Here is a 13,545-nt window from a genome sequence, read left to right on the forward strand (position 1 = left end):
TCCCAGCTGTTATTACCAACTTGGTGTTGCTAGTAAATGGGTATTAGAGTTCAGGGAGCATAGTTTAATAATAATAATATTAAAAATAATAATAAAAATAATGGAGATGTCTTATAGCTGATGAAACACTATATTGGTATCTTCTTTGAAAATTATAATTAATGCAATATAGTACAAGAAGATTTTATTACTGGCATTAGATAGAGTGAGTATTCATAGAATTATTTACTGCTCATGGCTTAAAATGTTTAATTTCCAACCACATTAGAATGAAGACGTTAGCATTTTGCTCTTTTAAGGAAATAATAATAAAAAAGAGACATTAATTAGTCATACATGTTAACATCAAGCAATATGGAATGTCAGCCCTTAGAAAAATATGTTAATTTACTATAGATGCAAACTCACAATTTTAAAACAGCTATTACGGCGGTAAAGTGGTTTATAATACTAACAGTATTTAATCGATAAGGCAGCTAATTCCATCTCTTTAGTCTGAGGATCAATTTCAGTATGAAGGCACTAACTAGGATTCTCTTTAACAAATCAAAATAGATTTGGTAAAGTTATACATAAAGTAAATCACATCATCTTAAATCTTCAATATTCTTTACATTCTTATGCCACTATTGACCTTAAAAAAACATGTCTAACTCCAACATGTAGTAATACTCCTGTTTACCCCCTTACTTTATTGCTTAGTTAAATCTAACCACTTTCACAGCAGCTTTATGAATGTGGTTATTCAGTTACTCTACTTTAAATGCATGCTAGATCTGTGGTCACTTTAGCTGTTCGTAAATCCTGTTACTGTATTCTGGCAGCTATCTGATATAAGCTCATTCATTTCATTTTGTTTGCTTTCTTCTTTGTTCTCCTGGTTGGGATGATTTTTGGGTATTGCTCTTGCTCTTCTAGACCTTCTAACACAGAACTTCAGCAACAAATAAGAGAATTCTGCTACATTTAGTAGAATGCAAATGCCAGACACTGCAATCATGAAAATGGTAAAGACTGTCTTTTCAGTGGGTCGGGAAACAAAACAATCCACTATGTTGGGACATGGCCAAATGCTACATTTCAGTAGGCGAGGCATGTGATACCCCTGGTACATATAGTAAAATACATACATGAAAGAAGCTTCAAATATCAGCCTGAATAAGATGCTGGCAGTGTATGTCCACCATAAGGGACCCTCAATGTGGAATCTCTGTCTCTTTATTTCTTCTATGTCCTTGTATTCACAGTTTCTATCTCCCTTTTGGAACCTTTTTTTCTTTTCATGCCTTCTATATGCAACATGCATGGCCACCAAGAGTGCAGGAGTAGAGACAAAAATGAGCTGGAGGGCCCAGAGTCTGATGTGAGAAACTGGGAAAAAATAATCATAGCAGACATTTTTGCATCCTGGTTGCAAAGTGTTGCAGACAAAGTCATCTTGCTCATCACCCCAAACTTCTTCTGCAGCAACTACAAGGATCATAATACGGAAGATGAAAAGAACAGTCAGCCAAATCTTCCCAATGCTGGTAGAGTGTTTGTTTACTCCTCCTAAAACAGCCTGCAGTGTTCCCCAGTCCATTGTATTGTCTGAGTTTTGGGGCCTGTGAAGACAAGAAGATGTTTAAAAAATTATATAATAATTTTGTAAGGCAAGCACATTAATAATAAGCTATTTCCTTTCAGTAATCTAAAATATATTGAAAATGACTTCCTTTTTACTAAATATCAACTCTCAATATAATAAATAATTTTAAGTCAGTTTTCTAATGGGATTCTTCTGGATGAACATGCATAGTTCATTCAAATAAATGGCATAAGCAATAAAAACATTGTTTTATTTTAACAACAGTCCACATCTTAAATAGATATTTTGGATGTCATTATTTCAACAGGGGCAGCAAAAATATTATATGAAGCTAAAATATATCTAAATGCAATTATCCTTTTCTAACTTAATAACGATCCCTACCTCTTTCTGCTTAATGACCTGTGTGGTCCTGGGGTTACAACGGCAACTGGGGCTGCCGGGGTTGCTGTTGCTAAATGAAGTGGTCACATGATATTGCGCTTTACAACCGCATCATTTAGTGACAGCAATCCCAGTCCCAACTGCTATCATAACCCATGGACTACCTGTATTCCAAAGGGTTGGGACAGCCACCAAGAAGGCACATCTCTGAGGTCCCACCAGGTGGCAACATTTAAAGAAGGGGACCTGGGGCATGCCCACCCTATCTAACCTAGTAGGATGGGCAGATACCTTCAGGGATAGGTGGTCCCATAATCTGGCCCTATGCAATGCAGGGCTTTAAAGGTGATAACCAGCATCTTGAATTGTACCTGGAAAGCAAGTGGGAGCCAGTGCAGCTCCGACAGCAGTGGTATTACTTGGGTGAACTGGGCACCCAAAACTGCAGTGCTGCTGCATTCTGAATCAGTTGCAGCTTCTGGATGGTCTTCAAGGGTAGCCCCATGTAGAGTGCTTTGCAGTAATCCAAACAGGAGGTGTTTAAGGCATGAGTGACTGTGAGCACTCAACTCATATCTCTGGTTGTATTTAATGAATTTATAAACTATGAAACAACCATTTTTGTTTCATATTTTATAAAGTTACATGTTGTTTACAACTGAAATACTACAGCACCGTATTCAGGATGCATTTAGTCCTGATCCTTGTAATATGTCATTCATAGAACTTTTTATAATCCTGACTCAGTTTATGAATGTTGAGCAGGAAACAAGCCTAGCCACTTGCAAGCAAATCTGTGTGTCACACCCATTGATCACAAAAGCACTGAACTATTCTCTGCTGACTGAAGATAATGTAGCATTGTTGTTTTTAGAGTTAGAGATATCTAATATTTTGATTTGGCTAGCTAACTACTGTTATTTAAAGGATGAATGAAACTGAAAATTTTGAAAAGAATCCAGGGCTGTTTCTGGAGCCATCAGGAATGAGGGCTTTTTTCCCCCCTTAAAAAGAATACATCTGTGGTAAATGTACAAAATATACCAGGATTAATTTTTAGCACAACTTTAGAAATACATTATCTCACATGTTTGTAACAATGGAGTTTTTTTTAAAAAACTGTAAAAGTTCAGTTTAGAGTTTTTCTTAAAGCCATTTTATATTTCACATGTTGTTACATGTACACTAAGGGCTGATGAATCGTTTTTTCAGTACAGGTAGTCCTTGCTTAGCGACCACTCATTCAGCGACTGTTTGAAGTTACAATGGCACTGAACAAGGAGACTTACGTCCGGTGCTCAAATTTATGCCCGTCGCACCATCCCCATGGTCACGTGAACACTATTTGTGACCTTCACTGCTGGCTTCCAACAAGCAAAGTCAATGGAGAAGCTGTCAGGAAGTTGCAAGTCGTGATCATGTGACGTTGCGCTTAACGACCACACATGATATGCTTAACGACCGCAACCAGAACTATTGTTGTAAGTTAATGCAGTCACGTTATTTTTTTGCTTTATGACAGCATCGCTTAGCAACAGAGTTCCCAGTCCCAATTACCGTTGTTAACGGAGAACTACCTGTAAACACATAGAATGTGAAGAGGAGAAAGGTACTAGGAAGCTACAAAATACTCAGTGTATGTCTATTGCATGTGCCAAATTTCCGAATCCCTTGGGATATTTTCCCTTTCAGATTTCACCAAAGCAGCATTGGTCAAATTTTTATATGGAAGAATTCTCTCATTGCTTTGTTAAACTTACAACATTTCAGTACAACATAACTTGGAAGACAAGAGTGAGCCAAAGATCCATTTCCAGAACCCGAATTACAGCACTCAACGGCTCCACACATTTAGTATCTGAAACAGAACCCCAATGATACTATCACCATTAGTGCTCCATTGGGGTTACACAGTTTCCAGTGACCCTGATTAAATTTGCATTCTAATATACTGGCTGAAAAGGGAGGCAGTAGCTTTAAAGGTCGTATACCTAAGCCACTATATATCCTTGAAAAGTGTTTCAAAATTATAACAATTTTATATCAGTAGTGATAAAGAAGTCAATCAAAGTGCTTCCAGAGAGGAAGCTGCTAGAGCTTCCAGTCAAGAGACATTGCACGTGTATTCCATTTTTGTCCTTAATGGTTTATTTCTGTAACTGAAAGAAAAGGAAAAATGAAACACAAATGGGAATGAAACTAAATGAAGCAGTGAGAGAGTTGCAAGTGAAAGTTTGTGCAATTCTATAAACAAGATAGAATAATTACTAATCAAGAAATATTCTCATAAATAAGAGTTCTTCAATACACGTGCTGTATCCATATAATTTGATCCGTGGCACTTGCAAAAATTATACAATATTTGGGGCAACCAAACTAGCATTTGTAAAACAGATGGAGGGTCTTCCTCATAATTTAATGTCTTCATCCAGAAATAAGTCAGTTGTTTCCTAGTCTATGAACTGCAGAACATAGAATATGATATGCAAGGTGTACCAAAAATCAGGCCCCATAGTCAGAGCCCATGGAAAATGTGTTATATAAATTGCATTAAATGTTCATCTTGGTTGCCATTTTCTTCTAAGCACTTCCTTACTCACTTGATGCAGGACCTTTGAACATTCCTAACTACAGTAACATTTTCTCTGAAAAAAAATTTAATTAATAAAAAATACTGTAATTGGCCTATGGGGCTTGATTTTTGGTACACCCTGTATATTAGAAAACATAATTATATGCATCAGATTAATATCAATGACAGATTGCTACTAAAAATAACAATCCAGGGATCATCAAATGACTTTTGGTGGATTTTTATATTAAGATTGAACTGGAATGGAGGGAACTCCCAAAGAATCAATGGTTTCATTTAAGAGTGACACTGGTTGTTACTTATAAATGTTATATGATCTATAAAGCCCTACATGGCATAGGGCCTGGCTATTGAGGAATGGTTCTGCCTGGCTGGTTCGATTTGACATGGTTGGACTACTCTGATTCCTTTGATTAAGCAGTGCTATCAAGACCGTAGAAGCATGTCTTCTGTGTCTCAGTGCCTGCTTTCAGGAATGAGGTTCCCTATGAGATCCAGGTGGCTCCCAACCTGATGGTGTTCCAGAGGGCCTTAAAGACTGGACTCTTCTCCCAGGCTTTGGGCTAGAGTGGTTGGAGCCCCTTGTTGGGTGTGTGATACATGTTCTGTTGTTATAGACTGGATTCACCAGAGCTTATATCTGGATGCCCTTGGCTTATGAATCTCGCTATGGGTTGTGAATCCTCCAACCCAGCAGACACACTCATGAATACAACAGATTCAGAGGGTAGTAGGTAAAACCTCTCTCCTATAAATATATTTTAGGAGTGCAGTTTTAGATGCTGAGGAGGAAGAAGAAAATACACTTGGTAGACTTTTTTTCTTGTAGTTTACTAAAAGAATTTTGCACAGTTTACATAATAAGCATACAACTTGTAAGAAATAGGCAATAGCAAGAAAAATGATGACCATGAGAATATACCCAGAAGCAGTTACAAGAGTCAATTCTATTCTGTATCAACAAGCCTTCAGCTTGGCTGAGAAAGAATGGATGAAGTAACAATAGATGAAGCAAGGACACAATGGACATCCATTTCAGAGGGCAACACCTGTGATAGGAAGTAGATGGTAGTCTCTGTGCCAGACGGATGGTTACATAGCACTTTTAAGTCCTCCTTGCTTTCAAGGCCCCTTGGTGCGGACTGGTTCCATCCAAGCCTTGGTTCTTCAGCTAACCCAGATTGGACCTCCCTAATTCAGTCCAGCCTGGCTGACTCCTTTAGGCAATGATCCCACTTTTGAGTCACTATGATTGGCAGAGACGGATGCCACTTCTTGGCATTCTAAGTGTCCATGCCCTCTTGACCTCAACCCATTTAGCCCTCTTATTAACATGAGGCAGGGTCTTTATTTCTTATCATGCCTTACTTCTAGGATATAGTACTGTATTCCCAGTTCTGTTTCACAAAACTATAGTACTACTAAAAATAGCAATCAGAAGTGGTGTATATCATGATTCAACATTCTGCACACAAAGGTAATCGACCCAAGTCCCATTCATTGGAACACAAGTCACTGGTAAGGACTTCCACGGAATATCTTGTCCTGTCTCCAAGGAACAAGTTAGAATTGCCTGTCTGTATTTTAAAAATATTTGGTATTGTGGACTGCCTTGAGACTTTATTGACAGAAATGAATGAATGAATGAATGAATGAATGAATGAATGAATGAGAGGAAGAAAGAAAGAGAGGAAGAAAGGAAGAAAGGAAATAGCTGGAACAAAAACTGCAAAAACAATAGTCAATAACATGGTTATGTTCCCATGCATACATATAGCTTTATCATACGGCAGAAACAAATAACAAATAGCTGAGTTGAACTCAGATGACTTTTAAGCATCTTATTATATGATAGCCATGACAAAAGAATATGTAAAGTCTTTAAGCAAACAAGAATACTGATTCTTGGTATAACAAAAATTTAACAAAAAAGTGGTTTTTATGAGTTAGTCTTAGACTCATAAACTGACATGTTTTTGATAAAGAGTTTTTTTTTAATTTAAGATTCATTACCATCTTAATAAATAGATATATTGTTCCCTGGATTTTACTACAAGATAAAATATTAACTCTCATCTCTTTCTTGTTATATATTGGTCTATCAAATGTATAACAGAAATCAGCACAACTACATTGTAAGAGACCAATCAGTGCTACTTATTATATTTATTACAGCCAAACAGACCTCCGTGGGAAAGCCAACAATGTCCAGCTGAGGTGAAGAATTATAATCTCTATGCTCAGTGAGCATTAAATAAAGGCCATATGAGTCTAACAAGAGAATATCCATTCAGTGTCAGCTTGTGATAGATTTCGGTTTAACTATTAGAAGTACTTTAAAACAATTTTCTCTGCCTCTCCCTGTCTCCAAATAGTCTTTGGGAAACATTAGATTCTTGGAGTAATTATTAACTAGGGGTGAGCATACTTTGCTGATTAAATTACAACAAAGTGTAAAATATATACACTTAATCAGTATCTTTGTTAAAGTTTACTATAGGGTTGAGAAGAAATCTTGACACACTAGAGATGTTACTCACACAACAGGCCTCCTTATAAAGTCCTAGATGATACCTGCTGTCCTGAAAAATCTTGGTTTTCCTTAATGAACAAGCTCAGCTCTAATGAAAATCTAAATAGGATGACCATACTTCCAGAAATTTGCTATTTGGACAGTGTCCTAAAGCCCTCTTTATAAGTTATTACAACAGTATATAATTCACTGTTTGATGGAGTGATCTCAGGTCATCATAATGGTTGAAGAGCCAAACCTCATATAACAGGACTAATCATATAGGTGTGATCTACCTATCTGATTATACACTAAGTCAACTGCTGTTTCAACACAGAAGAAGCTGCTTACCAAAACTTTTCCAAGATGTTCTAAGTCTGAATAGCATAAATTACTCCAGTTCTGGAAAGCAATGTGCCACAAGATATATGATGGCTCATGCAAGTCATGCAAGTCATTTCTATGACTATATAATTTAATAAAACAAAATCACATTTTATTTTCATATTCACTGTTTCATTTAATTTACATTATTGTTCTTAAATGTCTGCCACTGTAGAGTATATAATAACTGGTAGTAAAACTTTCTATTGAACTATGTACAGAATAATTGGCTTAAGGGACACATTGAGCTTGGCTCCTGGCTTTAAATCAAGTGTCTTAGTATCTTCTATTTGCAGAAACTGTAGAGAAACTGTATGAATTAATGCTGGACCTTGGACTACTTCATACAACATTGAACTGTAAAGTTAGTTAACTTCTGACTGTCAAATTGCAACTTTATTTTGGTTGCCTGGATGAGGAAAGCCACGCTACTTGCCACTTGCTAGTTATGGAAGTCCAAACAACTTGACTTAAAGACCCAGCTCATGACTGTGGTAGATTTGCTGGTGAAAGAACTGAAGCATATCAAACCCACTCCCACAAATCCAACATTTTTAATGAAATAATTTTAGAATTTTCACCTATTTTTCTGTCCCTCACCCCATATGCTGACTGATAATCGTTTTCTTTTTTCTCTTTAATGGATGTATAGAAAAGAAGAAATAAGAGAAAACGCAGTAAAAAAGTCAATACTTTTCTGTCTGTTGAAGTATATTATTTACTCTGTTACAGGAAGAATGAAAAAATGAAATAAAAGCGGCACAAAAATATTTTGCAGCCCATTCAATGAACATTACATTAAAAAACAAGCACTTGATCCACCAACAATTTTATTTATTCATAACATTTCTGCCCCACTTTTATGAATAAAATAAACACAAACTAAGCTTAGAATTGGGCAGGGGAACAGCAGACCCTTCTCCAGTTCTGGAATGCCTGTTTGGACTGGGGGGAAACTCTGCAGATGGAAGATTATTCCTGTGAGGGTAGCTGGAAGGAGGCTCCCAGATGAGACATATTGTGAATGGGTGCTTGGAGGGGGGGGGGGGTTCTTTCCGCAATCTTATGGGTCTGCTAAGGTGATCCAGGATGAGGCCTCTTAGCTACACTAGCCTAGAGCAAATCTCTTCTGTTGTTCACAATAAGGAAAACTTGACAAATCCCATGTATACTCCTCTGTATAAGCAGGTGGTTTCAGAAGCATCCCGACTGGAAAATGAGGCAAATCTGACACTTCTGTGACTCAGCTCTTGGGTGGACTAGAAGGACTTTGAAAAAAGTGGAGAATGTTCCCAGTCCCTCAATCCCCACCTCATCTAATTTTTTTCTTTCCGACTCATGGTGTCTAAATTGGACAGAATTCATCTCACTGTACTGGTAGTAGTTGATTACACTGTACTTATTTTATTGCTGTTGATTTAAAAAAAACCAAACCATCAAACAGGACATGCACTCTGGTCAGCTATCTTACATAGTTGATCAATGTCCCACTTGTATAACAAAACTCACATTGGTAATTGGTTGACGTGTTCTTAGCTGACTTCGACCTATCTCATACAGCTAGACAGGGCCACCACCAGGAAACTCTCAAAGCTGTCAGTATGACAGGGAAGTTGAAAAAAATCCCAGAAGGAAGTCACAACAAACTAGTTCCACACTGCCACAAAGAGAACTAAATAGTCATGTCCCTGAAATTGACAAGAGTGGAGCTTGACACCAAGCAATCTTTATTTTTGTCTTTTGAAACAGAAAGCACATCCTCAACTATGATCCCAAACTGTTATAATTACTGGAGCAGATTGAGATCAGTATTAATGGGAAAATTAGTACAGGGGGAAACATCTGAATGGGTAGAGTAACAAATTCATTGGTTGCTGAATACAAAAAAAAGTGAATTGCATAGATTTTTTTTACTGTATTATATAATAATACTAGGGATGATGAAAAGTGTAGTTCAACAGTATCTGGAGATCTAAGAGTCAGCAGCCTTAGTGAATAGTTTCTCAGCTGTTTTAAGGCAATAAAAAGTTACCACAGCAAACTTTGTAGGAGGAGAGCTGTGTCAATGCATGGTAGTCAGAAATCAGGAGGAGTCTAGTAGCTACCAGAAAAGGTGCTACCATATAGGCTCCTTCTGATTCATAGCAAACCTGTTTTTCCAAATTAATTGGGAGAAAATTTGTATAGGAGAATTAGCAAGCAGCATTCCTCTGCTTGTCCAAAGAGGCTGCAGGCTATCTCTTGCCATTCAAACAGGACTGCAGCATTAGCTGAACCTGGGGAACAAAACAGGCAGAGGAAAGCATTTTGGGGAGAGATATGGTGGACAAAAGGAACGATCATCTTTTCCTTCCCACAAGTGCTCCTGCAAAAGTTCTCTTATTAGCATTTTCTTGTGATATTCTCCTAAAGTATAATTATGCTGTCAGAGATCAATGACAATGGAAAGACTAACATTTATAATTCATCTATTTTACCCAAGAAAAACTCCCATAGATGAATGAAGTGTTCAACACTTCTTTGGTCAGTAACTAACCCAGGACCAGATTAATATATCACTTCAGTTAAACCACAGTTTCCAAGAAGCCATTAACACTTTTTTTCTTAATCAGTAATAAACCAGAGCATAGGTTATGCCAGACAGTGATAACAGCTATTAAGGAAGAGTCTATGACTTTATATTGTAAATGCAAAAGTGTTTAATCTACAGGTGAGACTTTTATTTAAAAAGAATTGGCTGATATGTGTTATAAAATTTATTTTATATGCAATTGCCCATCTTTAATTGTTTTAATTGGCAGATCATAAAATATCCAGAAAAAAACCCCACACATTTGCCAGACCATGCAAACAATAATAAGGAGATTGTCATAACTTCCCAATGTATCACTTTTGATACTTTATACTGCAATTACACTTCACTAGTGATATTAAATCTTTACCACTAAGGAGCATTAAATAGTTCCACATATTTTTTCAAGATTCACATTCAAAGAGGGAACATGGTTCAAAAACAAAATATTTGATCACACCATCCTTTTTCAATCACATCAATTATATTGTCACATGGATAGATTTTTTCCTAGCCTTTATCTCATATAGTTTCACAGGAAATCTAGTATATGACATAAATTCCCTACATTTCATTATTGTGGATAGAAAGCTATCTTGCTGACTCAATGAAGCAGCTTGTGTATAGGAAGGGACTTTCATGGGCAGACACTGTTCCAGTTTCATCTGCAAACAGACCTTGAAAAGCTAAGCAGGGTCAGTCTTGATTAATACTTGAATGGGAGACTGCCAGAAAATTCCAAGGCTGTAAGATAAACTGGGAAGACAACCCAGAAGAAGAAGTCAATGGTAAACAACTTCTGTACTGTGGCCACTTACCTACAAAGTCACCAAGACTCAAGAGAAACAACTTTTTAGGGCATTACAATTTTAAAAAATTGTAGTCCATTTTTTTGTGGGGGGGGGAAGGGTAGGGGGAAATAAATTATTTATGTGTGTAGTTTCATCCTTTCAAAATGCTCAGGGACATTTTGCCTGGGATCTTTTAATTCTTTGGATCAATTACAAGCAAACCTGTGAGATAGTAACTGTGGAGGCAAATGAATTCATACTCTCCAAGACCCAAAGCTATATGTTTCACCGAACTACACATTGTTATATTTCTCCAAAACACCCTAGCAATGTGGGATCAACCACATCTACATGAAGTAGCTATAATGCTAAATACCATACAATACAAATGGGTGGAATCATATATAATTATTGGGGAGGGGACTATAGCAGAAAAGTAACATAAACTACTCATGGTTAGAACTTGTTCGCTTGCTTTTCCAGCTGATGAAAAAGTAAGCAAGTTGTTTTTAAATTTAGTAATTTAAGGTGCTATTAAATTTGTAAGTGCATTCTTGGAAAGGTCAACAGAAGTGCCATTTTGAGGATTTGCCAAATAGTAATTATTTGAGTCTTACAAAGAACATCTGAAGGAGGAATTAACTTTATGAGCTAGGGTAGGTGATTTGTGCAATTTATTATCTTTGTATGTGGCAGGAGAGAACAAAGAAAACATTTTGAAGTCTCAGTTAAGATCAAAACAAAAAAGAAAAATCTGATTTCTCTTCAAAGAAATTAGCCTCCCCGGATTGCCATTATGGGTAATGAGAAAGATCAGAAGAAAACAAAAGGAAATACAAGAGACCAATTGAAGAAATAGATTCCACATTGTGGCATCTTCTTTAACAACACATTTACTCAACCTGTCGTGCAAGTCAATAACAAATCAGCCTTCTTTTAGTAAAAAGAGCAGACACCTTGCCTTCTTCAAACCTACTTTTTGGTAGTAGACAAAAGAAAATAGCCAAGTAGGGAAGTTCTGCTAGAACTGAATTGGCTACTATTACAGAATTGGAAAATCTGTAAAGGAAATCTGAAGGATGAAACAACATTTAGTGGTGCCTAAGAGCATTCATGGATAGGTCCTCTTTTCATAAACTCCTTTTAATATTGCTGTCACAGGACTCTATTTTTGTTTGTTTGTAAACAATGACTCCCCGAGAACAGTCCAGTTGGACAAGAAAATGGTCTATCCCATTCTTTCAAATAGTACATAGATGGGGACTCCAAGACTGTTTTATTGTCACCAGAATCAGTCATACAAAACCCCAGGGCATGAAGGATACATCTCCTGTTGTTTTTCGTCAGCATCTGGGGTTTACCCCTCAAGAAATGAAGAAGAACCCTGCTGGACCAGACCAATCCAGCATCCTGTCATCTGGATACTTGGGGGAAACCCCCACGGAGGGCAGTCATGAAGACAATGGCATCTCTCCAGTCAGCAGTGACGACTCATTGCCATGAACTCATTTAATCCTCTTTCTTTCCCTGCTCCTCTTTCCCCTACGCCAAATAAATCTGGCTTCGCGATTCTCCGGTCAGTAAAGGGGAAGGACGACACCGTCCTCCGACTGCTCTGCGATCAACAGTGTGCAGAAGAACGACTTTAATCATTTGTAGAGGGCGCTTCCCGACCCAGCTTGGGAGGGGAGGGAGCGGAGGGGAAAGGCAGTTGGACTTGGGTCCCAGGGCAAGTCCCTCCGCAGCCGCGCGAAGCCACCCAGCCCCCTGGAATCGGGTGCCTTGGGCCACCCAGTCGCCAGGCCCTCTCTCCTTTATCCTCGCTCGAAGGCCGTCGAGCCCCCACAGAATGCCCGACCCGGACTGGAGGGAAAGGAAGCCAAGGCGCGAGGAAGCTCACCTGTGGCGACCGAGGGAAGTCGAAGCGCCTGAGCGCCCCCGGAGCCGAGCTCACCAGGCAGGGGCGGGGCGGGGATCCAGGCTACCGGCGGGGAGAGGCTCCCCCGCAAGCCACCGCGGGCGCCCCCTCTGCGCTTCGGCGCGCGGGGATCGTCAGCCGCAGCCCTTCCGCCCGTCCGCCCAGGCAGCCAGCCGCGGATGATCCCCGCCGCCTTCAAGGTCTTCTCTGTTGGAGCGCGGCGGCTTTTAACCGCGCCCCTTACCTGAGTCCTGCCCGCCTTCTCTTGACGCGCCGCAGGTGGCGGCGGAGAAGCCCAGTCTGAAGAAAGCGGCGGGAGAAGGAGGACCGTGAAGAAGAAGGACGGCAGAGCCGAGGGGAAGGGGCGTGGGAGAAGAAGGCGCTCGGGGAGCAGCCTTCGTTAACCTGGCGCCCGCCGGACGCACTCTGCTTCCCACAGCCCTCTCACCAGGCAGGCCAGGAGAAGGAAGAGAAGGAAATCTCCCCCTTGCCGCCTTTCCACTAAGCCTGGAGAGATGTCCCATCTGACCGTCTTCCAGGTCCCTTAAAGGACCCTCCCCTCCCCTCCACCCCGCTCCCTCCCGGAATTCAGCGCCAGGTGTACGGGCACTGAGCTGCCTCAGTGCCCCTCGCCTTGCCTTCCAGACTGGGAAGGCTGCGAGCAGCTGAGCAGCCCACCCCGCATTTGGGCAACTGCTGTCCAGGAACCCGGGCGCTGAAGAAGAATATGGAAGAAGGGCTGCTGAGGGCAGAGCGAAAGCCCTCAGACTCCAGCGCAAAAGAATAAAGGAGGAAAGAATGGG

The 13,545-nt window shown here is 39.5% G+C and overlaps 1 protein-coding gene across 1 annotated transcript; it reads right to left on the reverse strand.

Moving 5' to 3' along the window:
- Positions 1-84: 84 nt before the first annotated feature.
- On the reverse strand, positions 85-12,989 carry LOC103051578 (gap junction beta-6 protein). Its single transcript, XM_007427543.4, has 2 exons — positions 12,725-12,989; positions 85-1,604 (listed from the first exon to the last, which is right to left on the reverse strand). The coding sequence occupies exon 2, from the start codon at positions 1,580-1,582 to the stop codon at positions 788-790; it is 795 nt and encodes a 264-aa protein (XP_007427605.1). The 5' UTR covers positions 1,583-1,604; positions 12,725-12,989; the 3' UTR covers positions 85-787.
- Positions 12,990-13,545: the final 556 nt, after the last annotated feature.

The sequence above is a fragment of the Python bivittatus genome, unplaced genomic scaffold (assembly GCF_059951505.1).
Source record: "Python bivittatus isolate LINGU-HERP-01145 unplaced genomic scaffold, Pbiv_v1 ctg000340_np1212, whole genome shotgun sequence".
Lineage (NCBI taxonomy): Eukaryota > Metazoa > Chordata > Lepidosauria > Squamata > Pythonidae > Python > Python bivittatus.